The 25,214-nt window shown below is 38.1% G+C and overlaps 1 protein-coding gene across 1 annotated transcript in view; it reads left to right on the top strand.

Annotated features, from left to right (window-relative positions):
- The window catches only part of CNTNAP5 (contactin associated protein family member 5), a 557,878-nt gene that overhangs the window by 501,040 nt on the left and 31,624 nt on the right, over positions 1 to 25,214 (top strand). Inside the window, exons 19-23 of the mRNA XM_082057253.1 lie at positions 3,967 to 4,123; positions 13,037 to 13,164; positions 13,343 to 13,513; positions 15,570 to 15,788; positions 23,774 to 24,013. Of these exons, the coding sequence (XP_081913379.1) occupies positions 3,967 to 4,123; positions 13,037 to 13,164; positions 13,343 to 13,513; positions 15,570 to 15,788; positions 23,774 to 24,013 (915 nt within the window). The remainder of the gene's footprint in view (positions 1 to 3,966; positions 4,124 to 13,036; positions 13,165 to 13,342; positions 13,514 to 15,569; positions 15,789 to 23,773; positions 24,014 to 25,214) is intronic.

Below are 25,214 nucleotides of genomic sequence, written 5' to 3'. Positions count from 1 at the left end.
GGCTAGCAATGTCAATGCCCTCTAATACAGAAAATGAGAGAAAAGTCCTTACAAGGGAGATTTAAGAGGACTGACATGTTCCTGTAAGCTGGTAGAGGGACACTGAATATGCATTCAGCCATTCTTGTCACTAGAAGAGCCAGATACGCATTGCAGGTGAATTTGATCTCAAGCTGCATGTTCTTCGAAGGATCATTGGAAACAACCTCCATATGTCTGCTATTCTTTTCTGAGCCCTCGGCCTCTGTGCTTGTGAACTGTACCATCCATGCCAGCCCTGCTTCTGCCAAAACGGGTTTCACACAGAGAACTAACAAGGAACAGTTTAGTGCATTGATAGAGCAGGTGCTGGAGATTGGCTAAAGAACTGAGATCTGAAAGGAACTTACTCTCTGTGCCTTCCTGGAGAGAGAAAAACTGAGTTCTTGTCTGTGTGTTTCTGTACTGTATGTGCCAGTGTTTCCGGGGTCTTACATGGCTATTCGGACACACACAGAGTAGCTGTTGAATAGACCAATAGAACACAAAGGACCAGCCTACAGATACAGGTAGAGGGAAACATCAAGATGATCAACTGAAGATGAGGCCCCTTATTCTTTCCTTTCAGAAGACCTGTGCCAACTCCTCTTGCTGCAGCCTGTACCTGATGGTGTGAATAAGTAGTAGTACTTGCTTAGATAAAAAATACTATGTGCATGCCCAGTTCTTTTATTCAATACCATACTGAATTATGTTAAAAACATTGATTTAAATATCACAACACTGATTTAAATATCTGGCTTCTAGACAGCATCATCATAGAAAGGGTTATTATCCTCTGCAGGAAAGGAAAAAATGTGCCTTTTTTTGAGGATTTTATTATCAAAATTAGAAACTTCCAAAGGCAACTTAAGAAGTACAGGAAGAAATCACTTGAAAGAAACTGGTCTCCATTCTTTTACTGGTGAACTCAGTCACTTGGGGCTTGTTTGCTTTGCTTGGTTTGATATTTTTTCGCACATATTCTCCTTCAGAACCACCATAGGGAGTTCAAAGGCAACTTTAATAAATTTATTATAGTGGATTTTTATTCAGTTGTAAATGGACAAAAATGCATGGAAAACTATACTTTCACTTGTGCAATAGGCTTTTGACTACCTTTTTTTTGACTAAATAATGTGTTACTATGTACAACGAAAGCACAGAATGAAGAATTAGTAGCACTTCTTATCAAATGGACTTGTTCGCTTAGCATTCTTAAAGTGGAATTCTACTGACCTAAGAAACCATTAGTTTATGGGGTCGTGTAAACTCATTCATTAATGCCATTGACTTAATCCGTGACTTTACTGCAGAAAGAAAATTAATTCATTTTGATGTGATGGAGACTTGATAATACTTAAAAAAAATTATAATTCCATGATTACAGAAATGAAGATATTGCAACAGACCTACAGACTTAGAAGAAAGAATTTTAACACCTGTTGGCCAAACTCAGTCTCAGTGCAAGGCATCTCCCAGCTCCACCAAGATATAATCATGTAAACATTCTGGAAAGAACTCAGGAATAGATTGATTTGCATCACTAGTGAAATATCGCTTTACTTCAGCATTACGAGTATATGATCTACAATATATGCTTCAGTAATTCCTAAATACTTCAGATGTTGCTGAAGTACCTTAGATATAAGAGCTTTGCTGAATAGCTCTGTGATTTCTCATGTGTTAAAAATTAAGGCCATGGAAAAGAGTTTTGAAGAATCAGGGCATATTTTTCCTTAATGCTACAATTGATTTCTAAGGGATTAGTTAGGGAGAAAAATTTACTCATCTTGAGTAAAGGGTGATAGACCTCTACCTAATAACTAGAATTTTTGAAAAGACACTTTTTTTATAGTCTGTTCCCTTGATGATCTAAGATCATTCCTTATAACATTGAATGCTCTATTGTTTAGCACTACTTTTAATTTAGTTGTAAATGACCCAAACTGTAGTGCAACTATCACTTCCCCAGTCTACGTCATAAATCTGAATGTGTATGTCTTTGCCTGGTGTTGTTCAATGAAGCAAATAACAACAGATCTGAAAAATACATCAGAAAACTACTAATTCTTAATACCTGTGAATGATTATTTCACTGTTATTTTTAAGTATATAATTATTTCTGATAAAATAATCTGACACAGGTTGAATTTGATTAATGAATACCATTATTTGCTGATGGTCTGAAGGATTTATCTTTATCTAAATATATTTTTCCAGAATGGGCACTTTTAAAGTTACATTGAGAACTTCTGTATATCTATTTCAACTCCTAGACAAATTACGCTTTTATTCTATTAACATTACTATTCCAAGTTTATCAAACAATTTCCCAATAATACCTTATAGACCTGTTTCACTGACTGCAGCAATCAACTTCTGCAAGAAAATCAGCTAAAAAGAAAATATAAATGTGTCGACAATAATATGAGACCTAATATGAGCGTGCACATTTTTGTAAGATGAATCCTTAGATGTTCCTGAATTGTGGTTTTCTAATGAACACTACTGGGTATTGGTCAAACTCGTCATGTCTTAATTGTTGGTATCATGAGAATTGAGTTAATTTTCCTATTTTTATTTTCCTTTCTGCATGAATTTACAGTTCAGCAGTCTAAGCTTAGAAGGAAAACAAATATGAATTAATTTTGTGAAGTGATTCTAAAACTCATTTTAATTAGTCCCTTACACTCTACTGTTAACCTTGATTGCATTTCATATTTTAGATTTTCTCACTTTGTATAATGAGGAATACTCCCTACTAATAATGTTAGTAAAGCTGAAGAATAAATTGATACATTTTTCTACATTAGCAGTTCAGTTTACTTTTCCAAGCTCCTTTGATCAAAATGTCTCAATATGTCAATTTTGCTAAATTTTATCATCTACCTGTATGGGTAACTGATTACATTTCTTGATTTAAGGATTAAGAAGTCAATGAAAAATTATCTGAGCTGGAAGACAAAGTCAGTCTTAGCAAAATGTTAATCCACGGATTTTGTTACATGTGAATCTGCTTATTGTATCTGACTATTAATATTTAATGCTTGATGTATAATGGACTGTGAAATTTAAGCAAAAACTATCTTGGTTTATATAAATACATGGATCTTAGATCTCTGATAGAAAATAACTTCTTAGAGACAAATTAATTCCCAAGGAGAGAAATCTTTTTCCCCACTTATCTCTTACCTGAATCCTTAATCCTAGCATATTTTAATATGCTATGGAACTTTGCATTTGCAAATTCCACTCTTGGCGAGCACACTAAAATCCCTAGTCTTGCTCCCGTGGAAACCATACAAATTTTGGTCTTAGTTTTGAGAGGAACTGTATTAAGCACGTAGTAATAGGTCAGATTGTGTGTCAGTTCTGAAGATTTTTGCTCTTTATATATTAGTCTTAAGGTAAAAAAATCCTGATCTAAGAGCTAGAGTCTCCTTCATAACAAGTAGGCTCTGCAAGACATCCCTGGTCAATACTGGGTGGCTCAAGACAGCTGTTCAGCATGAGTTGTGGCAGGAGAATTGATTCCAGACTCCTTCAGTGATCAGGCCTCCCCTCTAGCATCACACAAAGTCACTGGACACAGCTGCTGCAGACAGTGGTGTTGGGTTTACAAGTCAAAAGTCTTTACAGCTGAAACGCACCAAGGTTGGGTGATTGGCACATGAGCCCTATGGGGGAAACACCTGCCCCTCAAACCAAATGGGATTACCACACAGCTGTTGTTTTCTCAGCATGTGTTCCATAAAACAGAACTTGGGCAAAGTTTATGGTTTGTTACTTCATCTGTAGTTTGCACCTTTTCTTTCAGTATTGTTTAACATGTCCACCTCCATTCTCTTTTTCATTCTCAGGAGAATCCAATTTGCTTATCAAGTTCTCTTTCTCTCTCTTTTTCTCTTCTCTTTTTTTTTTTCCCTGTCTTTCCCTTTCATCCAGATGGAATGCCATTTGCTTGGTGGGTTGGCCGTGCCAATGAAAAGCATCTTTACTGGGGAGGATCTCTTCCGGGCATTCAACAGTGTGCATGTGGACTGGAAGAAAGTTGTCTGGATATGAGATATTTTTGCAACTGTGACGCAGATAGAGAAGAATGGTAATAATTTTAACATGTGTATAGTAGTGTCTGTGTGAGAGCTGGGGATAGGAAGTAGGGCAAGAAGGCTTGCATCTTTTCCCAGTTCACAACTCAGGAAGCTTGAATAGCTTGAGTATGATCAAATGAAAATGAAAGTCAAAATAGAATTTGGACTTCTGACTTCACCTTAATTTTCTTACTTGAACCAAAGACAAGATATCTGGCTAAAGCAGGTTGCTGGTATGGCTTGTCTTCAAAAAGCCTTTGTTATTGAATGCCAAATCCAGTCATTTAATTGTTTAAAAATTTCCATTGATTCAATTGGAGTATTGCATGAATAAAGGCTCTAAGAGGTTGGTGCATGGTTGTATATCAGAGCAGAAAATTCAGGCATAGATGGTAAAATTCAGGTACAGACAGCTAAATAACAAGAAATCCGTACTATCAAAAGGATATATTTTTCTCATGAAACAATATATCTGTATATGCCTTAACTTTATTTTACATTGGGTCTAAAGTTTTTTAAAGTCAATGGAAATGCTTCATTTGGTTTCTGTAGGTTTTGATTCAGTCTCCATAGGAAGTTTTAGACTTACAGCATGAAGCTCAAAGCCTTCTTTGGGTTCAGACCTTTGCTGAACCCTGATGTTGCATGAATTTGTAAAGGCAATTTTCCAATTAGTTCTGTACTTGTTTTGGAGGGGACAAAAATTCCCAATGAGTGATGTTGAAAATACAGTTTGAAACACTGTGAAAATACCTGTGAAAATGCTGCTTCACCCTGTTTCCCTTCTGGACGACTCACTGACAGGAGCTGCTGTGCTTTCTCTAAAAGAATATATATTTCAACCTTGAGTAGTTCAGAAATTACAAATAACGGAAGTAGACAAGAAATGTCTTGCTGTAATAGGCTACTGTGTTTGAAATAGTGTCCAAATTATCCCTGTGAAACCTTCACTTAAAAGAGAATGAGTAGAAAGGAACTGTAAGTGTAGTAAAAAAGTAAAAAAAGTACTGTAAAAAAGTAATTCAGAAATGACTTGCCATTGTAAGCGTTGAGCTTTTTTTGGTTTCTTGATGTGTGGCATTTGCAAGAGAGCTTTATTTCCAGACAATATGATTGTTCACTTGGACCCTTTATATCCCTGGGGTCACTATTCACTTTCAAAAATCATAGCTGTAAGGGGATTTCTTCGGGAAGATCTTTATGTAAATGTTGGTTTATGAATGTGATTTGTATAGATTTGTCTAGAAAGGCCTGGCTGTGCATGTTGATTTATCTTTAATGTTTTGTTATCAGCACTTTGGTGAGGTTTGCACATGAGCATGAAAAGCACCTGTTTTTACAGGCGCTTGGCTCTGTCCATAATCCATATTTCACTTTTCAGTTAGCTGCTACTCAAGCAGAGCAGCTCTGTTAGGCTGGCAGACCATTGGGGTTGTAGACTGAGATTGCAGGACAGTGCACCACTAAATTTTACAAATCCATGCAAGGTGAAAGCTAAATGCAGTTTTATAATGTTTCAACTGAGCCTCTTGAGGAAGTGAGACGTAAGCAAATTATGCGGTGGCTGGTTATCTTCATTTCCCCCCCACACCCAATGATTTCAAACATCTTCAATAGAGAAGGAGAAATCTCAAAAGTATTAGAAATTACACATGCTATGAAAATTTATGCCAGGCTGAGGGGAAAAAGCCAATTAAAACCCACAAGAAGGAAGTTAAGGAAGCTTACACTTTTATTAGATTTTGGCAAACCCTCATGGGAGAAAGATGTTGGAAATCATGGTTCATTAGCTTGGCAGCTCACACAGCTACTTTTTTCTCCTAATTTCATTATAATAACAGGTTATGCATAAAAGTTTCCCCAGCTAAATTGCCTGTGTTTTGTTGGTTTGGGGGTTCAGGTGTTTTGTTTTGGTTTTTAATCCATTTGAAATTTGGACTTTGGTAGTATTCTAAATTGCAGGTTGCATTTTTAAAAGCTAAAAAACCCCTGACCTTTACAAAGAGTTTCTAAACATAAGAAATTTCATGCCTCTTGAAGATTACTTTTGTGTTTCTCTGCTAGAACACTATATAATGAGCATTTGAATCTGAAACCTGCTGAGATCTGAACTGTGACTTTAACCTCCTATATATTATAGTGGAAGGAGCAAGACAGTAGCAGATGCATTTATTTGCCTTAGCATGAAATAAAATGGGTGCTGCAGAGTGGAAAACCAGAAAATCATTTTCACTCCTTTTAGATAAATCAGGCTGTTCACTGCAGCTCTGAGGTAGGAACTCAGCAGAATAGTTGGAGTGTCCTTCTGAAGAGGAGACAGGCTTAGGATTTTGCTTTGATTTGGTTTCCCTAGGCTAAGTCTTGGGTGCAAAAGAAGCTACTACTTTCTTAAAGCAGAAGAAAAAAAAAAAAAAGGTAAATGAGAGAAAATAGACCTGAAAAAGTCCTGATCCAGGTGTTTGGCAGAAGGTAATATGCACTTCTAGGCATGCTGACTTTCAAACGATACCTAAGCAGACATCTGAGCCAGCTGCTATCTTTGTGCTCTAACTTGACATGATACCATTAGTCCCCCTGGAGTTATGTTGGCCAGATGAACAGGAGTATAATTGGTTGCATGTTTTATGGGGAAGGCTTTTGTATTTTTCACCTTTTCTTTTTATTACAGCATTTTAGTGAAAAGTATCTTTTTCCATCCAGCTCCTCACCATACTTCCAAACTCTGCAGTATGATGACAGCTAATTCTGTCACTGCAAAATACTCAGAACATCTTCATGGTATTTGCTGGAGAATGGTAGAAGATCTCTGCTGAGGGATCCAGGGAACAAGTTGTCAACCTGGCCCAACCAAGGGATCTGGAAAGGTGTTAAACGTGACTTGACTGTAGTTTATGAATGCCTCCAAAACAGAGAGATTCTGGATTGTTGAAAGCTCTTGTTAATGTGTGGAAGCATCCATAGAAATCCAGCAGCTGCAAGCTGAAGCTAAATCTAGTCCACAAAATGGTTTATTTCTCCCTTTTTTATTTCTTCTCCAACACTGAGAATAGTTAACTGTTGGGACAAATTATGTATAGATTAAACTGATTTGCCACAGCTTCAAGCATTGAACTTCAAAGCGATTGTCTTTTGAAAGATATACCCTATTTCAAACAGAATGTGCATTCTTAATACAGGTTTTGTTGGGGAAAGGTGTTAAACTGATTTAAAGAATAAAGCATTTCTGAAATGCAGACAGAGTTGTGTTATCTTCTGTCCATTCTAGAGATGCTTTGGATCCTTAAATACCTCTCCCAGATTGTCTTTCATCTCAAGCAAAATTCTCTTACCTTGGCAATGAAAGACTTGCTGCTCACCAGTCCTTTGGTCTCTCTGTCTGGAATCCATTTTCCTCTCCAAATGCAAACATTTGATTGAAGCCAATCATCAAACCAATTTCTTATTGACCGCATTCATCTGGAAATCTTGTGAATTTTGAGAACTTCACAGGTTTTTATTTTGTACAGAAAGAACAGCATTGCTGGAAGTAATTTTGTACAGGAAGTTCAGGCATCTCAGCAGAGTGTGGTGGACTTTGTTGTTTCTAGCTAATAGATGATTGACCATCTTTCATTTATATTATCCAGCCTTGTTATTCAAATTATAGGAGTAACATCTTCATTTATCTTCCAGAACAGCCTCCTTCCCTGGGGAACTAAGCTGCTTAGTCTTTCCATTTTCAAAATAACATGCGTTCACCTGTTTCCCATGTCTTTGGAGTACTGCAAGCAACAAGGAAACCACGGGACATGCAAAGAAAGCAAGAGAGAGTGGGGAAGGGAGGCAGGGTATTACTGTTGTCAGCCCCACTTTGGCCCCAGAGATATATTGAGTATATCCAGCTTTGTTTGAGGAGAAGTAAAGCCCGTTGGAAGTGAATGAAGCCCTCCTTGGCTGAGCTATATTTGTACAAGTTGTACCAGAGCCAGGATGCTAAAACTGGAAGGGCTGAGGAGAGCAGGGCAGAGAAACCCAGCTGCTGACAAGCCCAGTTTTGACAGGTTTTGTTTGCTCAGCCACTACCCCACACCAAACCCATTCTCCCAGAAGCAGTGCAGACAACTCCGCAGAGTCTGTGAGCTCATAAATAAACCCTGCCAGAGGTGACCTGGCCTGTATAGAACTGTCTTGGATATCTGCCTTTATGACTGCATTTGTCAACAAACTAGAAAAGCTGCCTGCAGACAGCTGGCTGTACTGTAGCAGGCCCCTGAGGTGTCGAGAACCAGTTCATTACTATCGTTACAAACTCGTTCTCTGTACCTCTCCTCTAATTCAGCAAACATAGCCACTGCATCTTGCCTTCAACTATTACAGCTATTAGGTATGTTCCCTGTGCTGCTTTTTTTTTTTTTTCTTTAATGTGACTTTACATTATTGAACCCAGTAAAGCATTTTTGGATGCAGCTGGTAGGTAAGATTGCAATTAAAATGTTTCCCTTCAGATTATTCACGGTATGTCCTGCATGGGGCTCAGAACTCTTTACCATGGAAGCCTGTTTCACTGGCCCATTGCTCATTCAGTTCATTGACATCTGATGATGACAGTATTCTTTTCCCCAAATATACTGTATTCATGAAAATCTGTACTGAATATCTGAGCTACTGAGGCTCAGACCCCACTAGAGTTTTCATTAGTGTGCAGGAAGAAAATGTACAAATAGAGGACCATATGAGAAGAAATTATATTTAATGGCACCACTGGTCTACCATTTGTAGAAAAAGTATGGAAGTGGCTACCTAGAGATTACCAATTTATGATGACTTACACTGTTAGGATACCATAAAGTAAGATTTTTTGGAGCATGCTTTTATTACTAGTCAGGAAGAAGAACAATAGTTTCATAGTGTTACCATCAAAATAATTATTTGTAATTTACAAGTAAGACTGCCTGTGCTACATCTTAAAGTACTGATTTGCTGCACTGTCACTTTTAGTATTGCTGCTCTTGCAACAAAACTTTTTCCTTATTATTTTCCTTTGCTATTCACCTCCCATACATAGAGCATTTGTTTGATGTGTAACATGCCTCATAGCTTATAGAGCAAGTCCTTTGGGTAAATACAGACACTAACCTTCAGACATGGATGAATAGATAACATCCAACTGTATTTAATATCTTGAACTAAAAATATTTAGATGATTGAATTTAAAGGGCATTATTGGATTTGCGTTGGTTTTGCTTATGGGAAGTACAAACTGACACTACTGTTTATGCAAAGAGCTCAGAGAAACATCTGTTTGTTGAGGGTGCTTTCCAACCTCTGAAAAACATTCAGATTTCCATCTGAATTTGTGCCAAATCGAGTGCCATATCAGGTAAGCAGAAGGTCTACTTCCCAAGTTCATGAATTTATTTGTGCCATTTTCTACATGTACAGGACTCCTTTCATGGAAATGATAAAACCTGCTTTGATTTTTGGGAAAATAGGACTTAGATTCGTGGCCAAGTAGCATCATCCCCCAGGACACTCCTGCAGGCAGGACCCACCTGTAGTTCTCAATACTGAGAAGCAGGGCACAGCATGGTACAAAATGCGTATTTGGTGGAAGTGGTCACAGAGTTCTATGTGAAAACCGCTAAGAAAAATAACGTAGTGATTTTGGCTAACCTGAGAAGCAGCTGTGGTTTTATGTGTACTGAGTTGCTAAATTAAAATACATATAAGTAAAAACTAGCTCTGGGAACACATACAAAAATAATGCATCTAACAGGGGTTTATTTTTGTTTATAAGACAAAATGAATGTATGTGCACATCATAGTGCAGATGCTTTCTATGAGAAAATAGGACTTTTCATTAGAAAACCGTACTACATTAAAAGTGATCCCCAAGCCCGCTTATGGCAAAATTCCGAATGTTTTGTCCAAACCCTGGAATATTTGTATTTTATAGTGCCACAGTAGTGCCTGCAGGAAATTATTGTACAGGTACATGAAGCTCTCTTTCTCCTCTGTGAGGCATAATGCACTATATTTGAGAGGCTGCCAAGGTGTACCACATAAAGAGAAGACGAATTGTGGTGTTTGGTAAGAAATGGAGTCTGAAATAAGTTCAAATTAAAGAATACCGGCAATTTGAGACACTCAAACTTTAGCTCTCACGAGAGCCTTTATAGTGTCTTCAAATCTCTTTTCTGCTTTTATTAACTGAAACATCTTACACGTTGACTTTTCACCAAAAACTTGATTTCCCACCAGGAAATAGTGACAATAAACTGCAGCAACAGGGATGTTGTTCCCATCATTAACACATTCTCTGAAGGGCAGAATGTTTTTTCTGATAGGTTTTATTTCTATGTCTACTTGGATGAGAATATGTATCCTTACAAAAGTTTGTTTGTTTGTGAGAGAATAAAATACATTAAATGTGCTGTTTGAGCTTTAATAAAAACTTGATTGAGTTTTCAAGGCTTTAGCATAAAAGTGAAGATTTTTATTAGTTCTAGAATATTTTTCTTTCTCACAGTTGAGCTATACTACTAGAGTTCCTTGTGATGCTGGCATGTAACTAGTAAAAACTCAGAGTCATAAAATTCTATATAAAAGAACTTCATGCAACATAACAGAATATCTAATAAGCAATGCAGTTTTCAGAGATGTGGAATAGATATCTTTAAAATGTCACCGTTTCATTTTTTGTAGATATCTTCAGTGGTAGCTGTAGGAAGATACTGATTTTTATTTTAATCCTGATCATAGCTAGTCAAAAGACTGCACTATTTTTTGAATGAAATTAAATTTGCAGAAATCTCCCTAAATATTTTGTGATTTTTAAAATTTTATTTTTAAAAAGTAAATGCCAATTTAGTTATTCACGTATATGTTGCATATTTTATGTCCTCTTTCTGTGCATCTTTCTGACTGCCTTTCATTCATTCCACCTACTATTCTTTCTCCCACCCACTGAAATACCATATTTAATTAACTTCCTAAGAAATACTCAAATACTTCAGCTTTTTTACAACTGTTTCATAATCTATTGAGAGCATGTATACTAACTTTCAAAGATTGATACAATAAGCTATATGAGCATGCTGCTGAGAGAGTTCTGTGAAGAGCTTTGGAGACCATATACTCTTGATTCAAATATGGTATTTTTCCTTCCAAGTCTGTATTGAAGGCATCACTCTTCCTCATGCCTGGGAATTTCATTTTGCTGCACTTTGTCTGTAATTATCTGCATGTCAGACACCCACTGAAGCAAGAAAAAATGCTAGGGTCAGAGAGGGTACCTCTCCTTTTCCCCTTGGAATTATGAGAAAATTAACTGTGCTGCATACAATTAGAAACAATGAAAAATAAATTGTGTGCAGCCTTTATAAAAAAAATCAGAATACCCTTTCTGTTTTTTCTAACATTAATCAGAGTAAAGCACTTAGCCAAGCAAACATCCGAGGTTGTGTGTCAGAGCACATCTGCTGATTATTATTTCTTTGCTGAAGTCCTGTGTCCCTTCCCACAGCTGTAACTATAATGAGAGGTACAATTGTGGAAGCTGGTGTTATAAGCAGCATATAGGTAGTCTGGGATCCTGCCTGGTATGTCAGACTCTTTGGTAGTGATATCACTCAAATAGCAACACCTGTTTCCTGAGGCTTTGTGTAATACCTGTCTGAAAGAGCAGTGGGTATAAATTTGGGATTATTGGCATTTTAGATCTGGTTGAGTTGAGTCCAGACCCTCCATGCAGATTGCTGAGCCATGCAGAAATAAGGATCCTTTTCTTCAAAACAATTACTGAGATGAGGGATGCTTTGGTAGGCTTATGTGCCCAGACGCACAGCAGACCTCAACCCTGTGAAAAAGAGATAGAAGAAAAAACTCATCACTGTGTAGATAAACACAGAGTAGCACTGCCTTCTCTATAATCAATTGATAGAGAAATACCTCTAGAGGGCAATTCGGCTCTGGTAAGGTCAGAGTTGGGTCCTTGAGGCACTCAGTTCAGTTCATGAAGTACAGTGGGATGAGCACTCATCCACATAGCCTGCCAGAGTCAAGGCCACTGCATCAGCTTAGGGATCAGAGGGCTGCCATGAAACGCCGTGCTGCATTTTAAGGACAACAATTTGCCCAGCACACTTAGAATAAAACCAAATAAATAATCCTTTAGGAATCTTTATTTCTCTTCCTTTCCAGCAGCCATGTGTAAGTTATTCACAGTTGAAGAATAAGCCCAGCTGATACAAACAAGAGACTGTAGTTCGAGAGTGCAGTAAACACAGCCTTCAGTATTTCAATTGCTGAACCAAAATTTCCACAGCCACATGATGAAAAGGGCTGATTCAGTGCAAACTCACTCTGCTAGTTACCGTCTTCGCAGTGTGCCGAGTCAGTTGTGCCCTAGCATCTTGAAGCTGGATCAGGTATTGTCTGGCTACTCAGTGCTAACAACATTCTGGGTCAGGTATCATGTGTCCTCTCCCTGCTTGGATAAAGCATAAAGCCAGCATAAATGCTGTTGTCTATCTTGAGCTAACTTAACAGAAATGCAGACTTGGACTTATACCTGATCCACATCAAACTCAACCTGCTGAGGAAACCACTAGAGCCTGGTTTACATTAATGCCCACTGGGAAGGATGGCAGCAGTCTGTCTTGGCTTCACAATCATTCTACACAGCTGACGCATAGTTACAGTCCATACCAGGCAGAATCATGTGTCCAAATACAGCATCTTCAATGGTCAGTATTACGTATGAGCATAGAGCACATGTGCACAAACGTATCTTAAGCAGCATGTACCGGTCACAAGTCTCCCAGGTATTTTTGCAAAAGACCTTTTATCTTTAAGCATCTCTTCAAATATTGCCTTGAATAAGGAATGTTGTGGATTTTGTCTGTGGTTAATCTGTCTCTTTCTGTTTGTTTATTATAATCCAGGACAAATGATACCGGCCTTCTTGCTTTCAAAGACCATTTGCCTGTAACTCAGATGGTGATCACTGACACAAACAGATCAAATTCTGAGGCTGCCTGGAAAATCGGCCCTTTGCGTTGCTATGGAGACAGTGAGTACTAGCTCTTCTCAATTTCCATAGGTACAGAATGTTCACTCTTCGTTTTGTGTGGGGTTTGGTTTGGTTTGCTTTTTAAACTTATTTATCTGATAAAAGGTGGCTTTCCATGTGCAGCTCACAGCTGCTGTCCTGTGCCAATTAACTATAGAGAAGGGGGTTGTGCTTGCAGGGCAGTTCTGGAATGCCGCTTCGTTCAACACAGAGGCCTCCTATCTGCACTTCCCCACCTTCCATGCTGAGGTCAGCGCGGACATCTCCTTCTTCTTCAAAACTACCACCATCTCTGGGGTGTTTTTGGAAAACCTTGGGATTAAAGACTTCATACGAGTTGAAATAAGCTGTAAGTTTCACCGTTAAAGAAATCTTGGTGTATTTACCCAATTTTACAGGTGCAAGGAAGTGGGAAGGACATATTTTCTTCTGTCTTGAGATGGCTGAAGGTGCCTGAAGAGGATAAGATGGAGATAAAAAGGCCCATTAATGTAGATTTGTCTACCTCTCCGGTCAGAGTTTCCTGTATAGCCATGGTCATTACACTTAATCTTGGTTTGGGGAGGTTTATCTTTCTTAAACAAGCCACTGAATTTACTTTTTTTTTCTTGTCTTTAGAGAAAAAGCTACTGGTTAAATATACCTGTAGACTGTAATTTTAGTTGAAGGATGAAAAATTTAATACAACCACTCTGGTTACTTTTGTTTCTATATCAGCAACATACCTAGTATGATGCAGCCCTAGTGTTTCAGAGGAACTCAGTGTGTATGGTACAGTTACAAGGTGAGAGCCTATGAAAGACAGGATCCTAACACAAGATAAGTCAGTCACACTTGTAATGGGACTTATAACTGCTATTCAGTATATAAAGAAGAGTAGCAGGGAACTTAGTGAGGTTTTGTTTCATTTCTGTTCCTATGACTTCAAATATTTATTAGTGACAAAAGGGTACCATGGCTTTCACATGAAGTATGAATTCTGTATTCCAGATTCTGTCAAGCTTAGGAAAAACAAACTGAGTGCTATGCATTTTATAATATGCTTATAATAACCCCAACATAAAAATTAATAAAACAGGGCCCCAAGGCCCTTCGATTCATTAAACCAAAGGTAAATGTCATGGTGCATTATCACAAGGTAATGAGGTATGATTTACTGTTAATTGCACATCAAAGTCCAATTTGGTTGTACTTCAATGTACTGAAATGGATTCTTAGGGATATAGAAGTATAAATGTCATTTTGTTATCAAATATAACAAATACTGCAAACAACTAGGAGGATTGTTTAGTGAAAACTTTTGTGTGTATGTTAAATCCGTACTCCCAGAAAAATGAGTTATTTGAAAGTCTGGGGAAAATCTTGTCTTTTAAACTTAGGTTTCTCATTAGTAGTTTGGTGTTGTAGTTCTTGCTGCCAGATGGAATTTGCTGCCTAAAGGCCTTGTATCAAGGAAGCTCCACAGACCAGATGCTTCAAAGGGAAACAGCCTTTTAGCAGATGCGGAGGCTCAGAATAGAACTTTGTCTATCCCTGTGGAGTGTTTCCCATTCTAACTATCTAAGAAGCAGCTTCCAAAACCAGACGTATCCAATTTTTTTGGCCTTGAAATAACAGGTTTTTATGAATTTTCAATCCACAGCCTTCTGGTTGTGTGGTCTGTGGATTGTGTTCTTGGTCTTTCTGGTGTATTTCATGTTTTAGGAAGAGGAACAATAATCAGTAACAAGAGTGTTAAAGAGATCTGGCCCCTTTCAGGCATTCAACAGAGCAAGAAAGACTCCTTTACATGGCTGCTGTTTTTCAATTATCATCCTGTTTCTAGGAGCCTTGCTGTCTTTGGACATGTATTAAATATGTCCCTTTAGTTTAGGATCACCAATGAACTAGTTTTGCTCATCTGTTTCTCCTTGCTTCCCAGGGCAGGCTCATTCAGTCAAACAAATGCTTGTAGGATTCTCTTCTACCATTTGCAGCCAAGTTCTGTAATTGTTAAGTACATGCATTTTGAAAGATTTAGTCAGAAAGAGCTCCTTCATCCTTTCCCCCATTTTAGTGTTATTTGTCCTAAATCTTTTGCTACCATTGTGCAACTTTTGTACAGTGGTTGACAATTCTACTTCAAAAATAGGATAACCTACTATTTCTAGAGCACTGTAATTGTTATAGCAAAAAAAGAGATGAGCACACACAGCCAAGTATAATCACAGTAGAGATCAAACAGTGAGGCTGCAGGCTTAAATTTATGTATAAGCTGCTGTGCAGGAGATGGGAGGTAAATGATGCTGTACTATTTGCCGACATAAAAGTTAATGGACCCTGTATTTATGTAAGATTTCTTGATGTCAGAACCACGATTTAATTCAGACCTTCACTTCCGCTTCACATCTGTTTATCTATTGCAGCCCCTAAAGAGATCACCTTCTCCGTAGATGTTGGGAATGGCCCCACAGAAGCTACTGTGCAGTCTCCTACACCCCTGAATGACAATCAATGGCACTATGTCCGAGCAGAGAGGAACCTCAAGCAAACTTCTCTCCAGGTGGACAACCTGCCCAAGAAGGTCCTGGAGGCACCTGCTGAGGGGCACTTCCGCTTGCAGCTCAACAGCCAATTATTTGTAGGTAGGGACCATTTAAGGGTTTCTGTAAATATATACAATATTTATGTGTCCATGACTTGGTAGTGCTATTGTTTCACCATTGAGCTTGCATGTGCTGACCTAACTCCTTCAACAGGCAACATAAAGTAAACCCAAACTACTGCTTTTACACTCAAAACACTAATTGTATTTTAACCATACTGTACCAGACGATATTTTTAGGGTCTAAGAATGCTTGAAACATGATTATTGCCAAAGAATTCATGCTATTTCTTTGTGTGCATCACTGGCTGTTCAATTTGCTGTAGGAAATGTGATCTCTCTCTCTAGATTAAATGTAAAAGGCAGAAATTCTTCATATGAGTTTCTGGGGCAAAGCCTGATGACAGTATGGTCTTAAAGTCTGTTCTTTTAAGCATGTCTGCCAAAACCCTTATTTGACTATGGAGTGCATGTATGAGAGAACTATGAACTCAGGAAAAACAACTACAGGTATTTTAACTGAAGGTGATCTTGCCAAGGGGAAAAAAAAAACCCTCTGCATACAGTTTGTTTCCTTGTTTCCCTTGCAAATGAAACCTAGATTAGGACCAGCTTGTATCTGATAATATAATCAGGAATTACAAAGGGACTTGTCCCTTTTCTATATTCAAACACTGTCTTCCTGAGTAATCTGTTCAGTGATGGAGTGTGTTGTAACTGCTTCTTTTTCAAGGCCATGCAGGTAACTACTGATTCTTTCCTTAAAATGGATTCTCTTACTTAGCTGAAATGCCATAGCAAACCTCAATCTGACAATTCATTTTAATAAAGTTTACCCATGTATCCACACCCTTTGATTTAAGAAGATTTTGGGGTGTTTATTAGAGCTTTTTATAGTGTATGTGTGCGATAATTACTGGGCTCTGAATGTAAGGAATGAATCTGCTAATAAATACAGCTGCATCAATGGCTGGGAGTCCTTCCTGCATAAATAATGATGTATACCCAAAATGATCTCTGATAGAGTCAGTCAGAGGAAAGTTCACTGAAGAACTCACAAAAGGGAGGCTTGAGACCATCACAGTACAAGGCTTCTGTTTTCTGTTACAAAATAAATTGTTTCTCAAATGCTAAGGTAGTCCTAAGAACATGTTTTGTGGGGGGCCAGGCCTGAAGGCAGTAGGGTTGGGCTGATAGACACCTTAGAAACATCAGAGAAGCCTAGCCAAGGTACTGTTTCCAGATAGAAAACTTAGAGAATCTAATAACTGGGAAAACTTTTCCAAATTTTTGGTTGTGTCTTTTTAAAGGAGTAAAAATGAAGGATTTAAAGGAGTAAAAATGAAGTATTTATCCTAAGTCATCTATTGAAAATGTCATATATACTAGCTGCTTACCATCTTGCATCTGCAAAGCAGTATCTGCCTATAAGCTTGCTTCTCTGCCTCAGGAAAATAAACAGGTTATCTGAACAAACTTCATGGTGTTTTTAAAGTGACATAACCAGTTAATTGCATCATGGAAACCCATGGTAGTTAAGGACCTCAACAGAGAAATGTGCCAACAGGAACCCTTGTCAGCAAAGACAAATGCAGAGCCCTGCACCTGGAGCAGAATAGCATCAGGCTTCTGTACAAGCTGGGGGTTGAGCAAACAGATAACAGCTGTGCAGAAAAGGTCCCCTTGGTCTTGGTGGAGAAGTGAACCTGAATCTGCCTGTGAATATACCTGTGCTGTGAGGAATAGATTGAACCAGTCCAGCAGTGACTTTCAGCTTAAGTTTTTCTCTAATTGTACTTAATATTTACAATAGCCTCTAGGACACAGTTAATTTGTATCAACCAAGAGGTGAAAAGTTCTCACTGTGCAGTAATAAAGAGATTGCACTCAGTTTTCCATCCACAATTTTATTGAAACCTGAACAAAAAGGACAGAAAAGCTTATGTTTTCAGGGCTTTTTCAGACTTTAGCTCTACCTTATTGAAGGCCAAAGCTGTCCATAATTTTCTGAGTTTTCCTAAGAGCAGTCAGAAGAGATGGAAACCTGGGCAGCCTCCTGATTCTAATTCTGTTTCTCCCTGGGTGCTCCAGGGAAAGGTGGCAGAAGTCCAAAAATACGCAGATGTGGCATAATTTGTCTCTACTGAAAGTCTCATTCCAATCTCTAATAGGAGGCAACTGATTTAATACCTCAACCATGTGGAGAGAGCTTTATCCCATCTGAAAAATAAATGCATAAACAACATTGTAAAAAGGAAAGCAGCAGCAGCACATAATATTACTCCGTACTCCCCCCTAACCCACAACATATTTGTTTCTGCAGCAGTCTGCATACTGACAGTGATTAAGGGGTATTCATAATTAGTGTGCACATTCTTAATTAATAATCTGTGTAATTGATGTGATTGATTATTTTTAAAATGTTACAAATAATTTTTAAGTGAATCTCCCTATTTTATTCCATTTAAATATGGAATTTTTTTCCACACTGAAGGTAGCTAGCTAGTCATTAAGATATAACCTTTTTTTTTTTTTTCTTGATTCTTTTCCAGAATCAATTCACATATTTTGTAAATCTAATAAATAAGGCTCAATGTCAAAATTTAATTTAGCTTATTTATCTTCTGGAAGGGTTTATTGATCCTTTGGGATGAAGGAACTATATTAGTATCATGTAGCATTATGATGATTGAATGGAGATCCACCGTAGCTTTCAAACTTTGATTATTTTCCAGTTGCTGGAGAGACATCAGCCTATGTACAGTATGTGTGAGATAGCTATGTAACACCCTCAAAAGAAAGGTCATTTCCTTATAGGGAGTTATACAGAGTAGATTACACATATGAAATGAATTTGGACATTTGTAAAAATTGACTACAGGGCAGTTGGCATATAACATAATTTTAAAGGAATTCTGTTAATTGGACCAATTCCTTCCTCGTCAACAGTTGCTGCCTGTTTTATGAATGAGTTATTTACTTCAGTTTTGGCCAGATTTCTCCTTCTTAACCCAAGATCCAGTTATATTTGAGACTGTAAATGATAGAAGAATTTAGCTCTTGGGTTTTTATATTGGTCCATAGGCTTTTTTTTTTTTTTTTTTAATTAAAGTTGGCTTGTCAAACAGGTTGTTTCACTTTTTATGATTTATAGGAAAGAAAGTTGAACAGAAGCCTTTTCCAGCAATGTTCACAAAACAGTCAGTTGTAGGCAGTAGTGGAGCTGTGCTTCATTTACTGCTGATCCGGTGATATGGACACATTATGAGCCTTTAAATACTTTGTGAGGGTGGGAGTTAAGAAGGCCTGACTTTCCTTGGAAATTTATCTTCAGATTGACTGACTTAGGTATTTTAGGAGATTTAGGCTTTTACTGAAGATTTTCCAATGACTAAGCACAGAGAAGGACTTCTCTTTTATGTTTGTAGGTTCTTTTATGTCCAGTAAGGGATGTATTCACACTTCAGTCTTCCTGAGTGGAGACCTTGATGCTGTTTCAGTGCTACCAGTTTTCTTGAAATATGGGAGAACATAATATTGTCTCTCCTAAATTTGGGCAAGGAATTTAAAAGTCTGGATTCAGAGATAAAAATATACCACATGTGTGAGCAGATATTCTCTTTCATAAGAAACCAAATGAAACAAACCCAAATCACAGTTGTATAGTCCTTTTAGATGGAGAAAACACTGATTGTGAACTAATGCAAAGTTATATCCTAAAGACTGTGAAAAACGTGAACTTGAGTTGTCTCAAAGGGATACTAACTGATATATAATGACAGTGAGTTCAGTGTTTGGATGTCATGGTTGCTTATTCCAGAAGAAAAATTCAGATGTTCAGAGACTACAGCAGAACCTGGGAGTCTCACCATCACTTATGTTGTCCCTATATTAATTTTGAGTTATGCCTGTTTTTGAACCCAAGCCTGTCTGGGTCAGTACTAGGATAAAAATCAATTTTCAGCTTGCTCCTTGTACTTGGGGTAACCATGGGTGTGTTTAATGTTCTTAATCTGGCACTTCTGTGGAGTATCTCTGAATGTTAGGTGTGTCTTACTGAGTTTGAATTCACGTTAGATTACTTGGATTAACAGTACTATGTGCTAGAAAATCTTCACTCACTTCTGACCTTGATAAGCATAAAGTACCCATTATTTGTTATCTGCACACTAATGCACACTAATACTTTCATTTCGGATTTGGTAACACACCACAGATAGAGAAGTTCACAGGAGTATTACATATCCTGGAAAGGTGCACTCATGTAGCGATTTCTCCTACCCTGAAGTCTCTTTTGTACACCAATATTGTGTAGAAGGAATTGATAAAGTTGATAATCAGATCCTTTTTCTCATATGCTCATACTATTAATTGTATTCATCTATAGAAATCCTGGAATTTGGGTGTCATTTCTTTCCATGCCACCTGTTCCCTATTCAGTTCTGCCCTGCCACCTTTTATTGCCCTGTTTTATGTGTGATTCAATGGTCTTGGCTGTTCTTGCATCTTGCTGACATAGTGTCTGCCCTGCATGTCTGTCTTTAGGGTATGTTACCTTTTGGGGAGCAGAACCCAAGCATTTGCTCTGGCCAGCACACCGCATAGCATGAGCAACAAATTGTCGTTGCCTGATGTTCCCTAGGTTCCATTGGAATTATGGTCTCTTCCACATGTCATTCAAAAAAAAGCCATAGAAAATGGCTGCCTCCTTATTGGATCTCTCTGGAGGTAAAACTGGAGAAGGGGAGACAAATTGGAGCTGTTCAAATCTAATCCCTCTCCTTTTATCTCCTCATCCATAGCAACACAATGTGACAGAATTCAAATTAGCAATTCTGGTTTTATTGCATCATTTCCTATAAATATCTGAGTGTCCTTGATGGTTTCTCTTTGTTACGGAGAAACAGGTATGCATAATCATTGAAAGATAAAAGTGTAGATTAAATAATGTTTATATGGTTAGCTGTTGTGGTTAATCTGTAACTGACTCAGAGGACACTTATGTATTTATCTATGTAGTACCAGAAAGAGTGTTTCTATGGCTATACTTGTCGAAATTAACTAAAACAAAGGCAGAAAGTCTGCTTAAGGCCAACATTGGCACACATGGACTATGTGGCAGACTTCTGAGGTAGTTTTTCGTGTGTACAAAGTGGAAGGGAGAATTTATTTTTACTGCTAGTATACTCAAAATCAAGCCAGCTAGGATTTTAAAGCAGCTCAAAATAGTTAGAAAACCATTTCTCCCGTTCTTTCAGTAGGTCTTGGGCATCTAGCTGCTGTAGGCTGCTTTATAATCCTCAGTTACAACGTCAGTATCCTTGCACCTGGCTGTGTTTCTTTTGTTAATTAAAAAACAAACAAACAAAAAAACCCCGCAAACAGTAGAAGGAGCAAACCCTAAACAAATGTACAGGCTAGATTATATCAACTGCACCGAACTGCCCAGCGACAGGCCAGTTTGGCACAATACTTGCTCTGAAGGGACACGCAGAAGTCATTCCTTTCAATGGATGGTCGCTTTCAGCATTCCGAATGGGTGACATCCTTTAGGATAGTCTGTCCGTCTCCTGGTACATCCTTGTGGTCCTGGAGGAGGTGTGTCATCATGTCCTCTCATGGTGTATTCAGAGATGAAACTGTCTTTTCTAGTGGAGAAGGCATGACCATAACACTTCAGTATGGGGAGGGGAAAGGTAGTGATTTTCACTCAACTGGTAACATCGGAGAAACAAAATACAAATTCTTTAATTTGATGCATAAAGCCTTGATCAGAAGTTTTTGTGCTATTTATTTGGAATGTTAAGGAGGCTAGCAAAGTTAAGTGCTTGGATTCCTGGTTTTGACTTGGGAACAAGGGAGCAAGGAATCCTTAGGTGAATCTCCTCTGTCTGTTGTAGACAGTCCCAATGCAATGTACCCCAGAGAGAGTAAACATCTGAGAAACTTTGTTGGGAGAGAGAGAAAAGGAAGGAGAGAAAAAGAAAGGGCATACTTTGTTTACTGTTGTTTTAAAAGGAATCTGTAGACACTTGGGGATATTTTGGAGGCCATGAGGAGGAATTAATGATTAACTCCTTGCATATCCTGACTGTTTTGTACAACATTGTTTGAGACTAGCAAGTGTGACTTGGATGTCTTCTGAGGAATATCACAGCAAGTTCTCCTACTCCTGAGTAATAATAGTTATGATTCTTATACTTTCATGCCCTTTCCTGTTCTTTGTATCAGTTACATAAAGCAAGAAATCTCCTAATATTTATTCAGGCCACTTCAGATTCCCTAATCCTAATCCCTTACCATCAAAAAGTCCTTTGCTTCTTAAAGCAAATCCTCAGTTCATTGATTGAGTGTTAATAATTTATCCAATTGTGTCATCAAGCTACGCCAGGAGTACTCTGTGAACTTCTTGCCCCATACTCTTAGACCTTCTTCCTTTCCCCAAGGCTTCTAGGTAAAATTCAACTGTATAAATACCTTGCTGAAAGCAGCATGGCTCATTTGACTGTCACCACCCCTCAGCAAAGAGCAGCCTTAACCTCTGTGTTTGTGGTCCCGAGGCTTAACCTAAAATCTGTTTTACTAAGTAAAACATTTAAGTTATACGGTATGTACAGTTTTGGAGCAAAATCTCCAAAGAAAAGGATTGTGTGTGCACAGTGCAGCAAATGTTGAAGGTCCAATTCTTGTGTTCAGAGGGCCTTTAAAATAAGTGAGATAGCATTTGCACATCTGAAAAGAAAATATTTGTTTCTCTCACAAAGCCATACTAAAATAAGCATGAAGTAAACCTGTCTCACACATACTATCCTATAGTTCAACTATACTTATTCAAAATCAGAATTTCTGCTATTAGTGCAACAGAAAGAAAATATGTGAAAATGGTATAGCAGAACAACAGGGTTTTGGTGAGATTGCTTTTCAAACCATTGCTTCATTGTCTTAGTTTGCACAAGTCTTGCTTAATTAAACAATTTATGAAAAAACAGATGCTCTTCTGCAAGGACTTAGCAAAAGATACCTCATGCACTTTGATATAGAACCAACTTCTACAAGAGAATAATTTGGAAAGATGACCCCTTTCATACTGCTTTTGCAGGAAAATCACCAATAAAGCTGCCATTTCAGAGCCTACAAATGCTGTTACTTCCTGAACCAGAATTAGATTTCTTAGCAGCAATCAAAATTACAGTATCTTCAAAAGAAAAACATTGGCCACTGCCAAACAAAGCCCATAATAAGAAAAATGGTGATATTTTCCCAAAGTACTCTAACAGTCATCATTATAGTTATTCTTAGAGATTACCTCTTATGGAAAAAAATGTCTTCATTGGGCAGATAAGAAGCTAGTTAGCTTGTAGAGACAGAACTGCCCTCTTGTGTAGATCCACACAGCTCTTATCTTCAGGAAGAAACCCAATTATATTGAACAATTGTAATAAATAACACAACTGTGACCTGAACTCATGTTTCCTTCCTACAACAGCCATTCACGTGCAACATCAGGTTGGGCAGTCATGCATAAATTCTGAATCAAGTCATTTCCCTTCAGCCAGCAGACCTGGTGCTGAACCTGATTCATCCCTGCTATCTGGACTCATCAGCATGTGTAACTCACCTGCTGTTGGGATTAGGGTGTTATTTATACCCTGTGCTATGGCAACAACAACAACAAAAAAATAGGTTTGGCTTTCTCATGTATTAGGTGATATGCAGACATACGATAAAGCTAATCTTTTTTTCCCAAATGAATTTGCAGTTTAAATGCCAGACAGGGCAGTAGATAAGGCAGGAAGGAGAAGAATGGCAACAAGAAAGTCTCACATAGAGCTTTTTAGTCCTTTCATAAAGATAGAGAACTTTAGTTTCCAGAGCTGTCCATCATCTTTTGCCACTGTATGCATTGATATATAATATTTTTTAAAATTCATGGACTCATATTTGTACCTCTGTGTTGGACTTCAGGGCTTTGATCACCGTGCAGACTCACCAATGAATGCATGTCCTTTTTTCTCTCTTTTTCAGGGGGAACAGCTTCCAGACAAAAGGGATTTTTGGGATGCATTCGATCTCTGCATTTAAATGGACAGAAACTTGACCTTGAAGAGAGAGCTAAAATGACGTCTGGTGTTAAACCTGGATGTCCAGGACATTGCAGCAGTTATGGTAACCTGTGCCATAATGGAGGAAAATGTGTGGAGAAGTATAACGGTTACTCCTGTGATTGTACCAACTCAGCCTATGAAGGACCTTTCTGTAAGGAAGGTAGGCACTGAGCTTTGATCCTAAGTCCTTAGTGGTCTCTGAATTACAGCATTTTCACTCCTGTCAGTTTAGTGTCCCTGATGTTACAATAAGACATTCTAATATCAGCTGTCACTTCAGCATTTCTAAGTGTTTATCTTAAGCAGGTTGTAACACCTCCTTTTGTTGACTTCAGTGGCCTCAGAAATTAAAACGATACTAGTTGTCCTGTTAAAGTTGCCAGCTACATCCCACTATGATTCCAGTATTCAATTGCATATAATGGCCCAAACATTAGCAAATAGGGCTGAGATTTTTTCATAACAGTTGTCTACCCATGTCTGAATGTTTAGTTTGCTTGTTTTTAAACCTCATCTAGCTTTGTTCACCTTAACAAAATCTTGAGAGCTTTTTGTTATAGAGTTTTGGAGCAATGGTGTGACAAAAAGAGGTAGTTTTTTAAGTATTTTTGCCATCTCTGTGACAAGCCATTGAAATGTTATGAGATTTTAAAAATAAGTGTGAAGCATTCAGGAGAAAACTGATTTGCGTGATTCACTCTGTGGTGAATGTGTCCTCACTGAACCTTTCTGGTGGCTCATAGGAGATGTTGCCAATACCAGAAAAAGGAGCAGGGCAAATGAAGAACATTCAATTTAGATAGCATGTTCTTTGGGGGAGAAAGGAACTACCAAAACTCCTGTTCAATAAGAGCAAGGTACAAAGTGAGTGTTTTTATTTCCACGGCTGCCACTCACCTCATGAATGCAGCAGGTTTACTAAGTGGGCCAAATCATCTGCTGGTGTAAATCGGCTTAGTCGTACTGTAGTCCACAGCACTATGCCCACTTACATAAGCTGAGGATTTGGCACTGATGCCACGAGAGGAATATCAAATAACCACATAGTGTCCTGCTAGGAGATGCTGCTGTAGAGGGGGAGGTGCTTTATTAGAGAAGGTACTTGTAGTCAGTTTGTAGGTGAAAGTATCACCATCCTAACATTACTGTGTTTCACATTAGAAAAAACTGCTGTTATCACATCTGTGTATTTCATGGCCGGACTATATTTTGTTTATTGAAAAACATAAGTGTGAGTTCTTGGGATTTGAGCATGCACAGGTAAATGTTTCAGCTTACCTTACTGGCTGTGTTTGGGTCAGTGTGTTGCTTTAATAATGACTTTGTTTAAAAAGGAGACTGCAAAGGACAAATATATTGTC

This window comes from Streptopelia decaocto, assembly GCF_964273445.1.
Source record: "Streptopelia decaocto genome assembly, chromosome: 6".
Classification (NCBI taxonomy): Eukaryota; Metazoa; Chordata; class Aves; order Columbiformes; family Columbidae; genus Streptopelia; species Streptopelia decaocto.
Note: the sequence above shows the minus strand (reverse complement) of the source record. Positions and strands in the feature narration are given on the sequence as shown.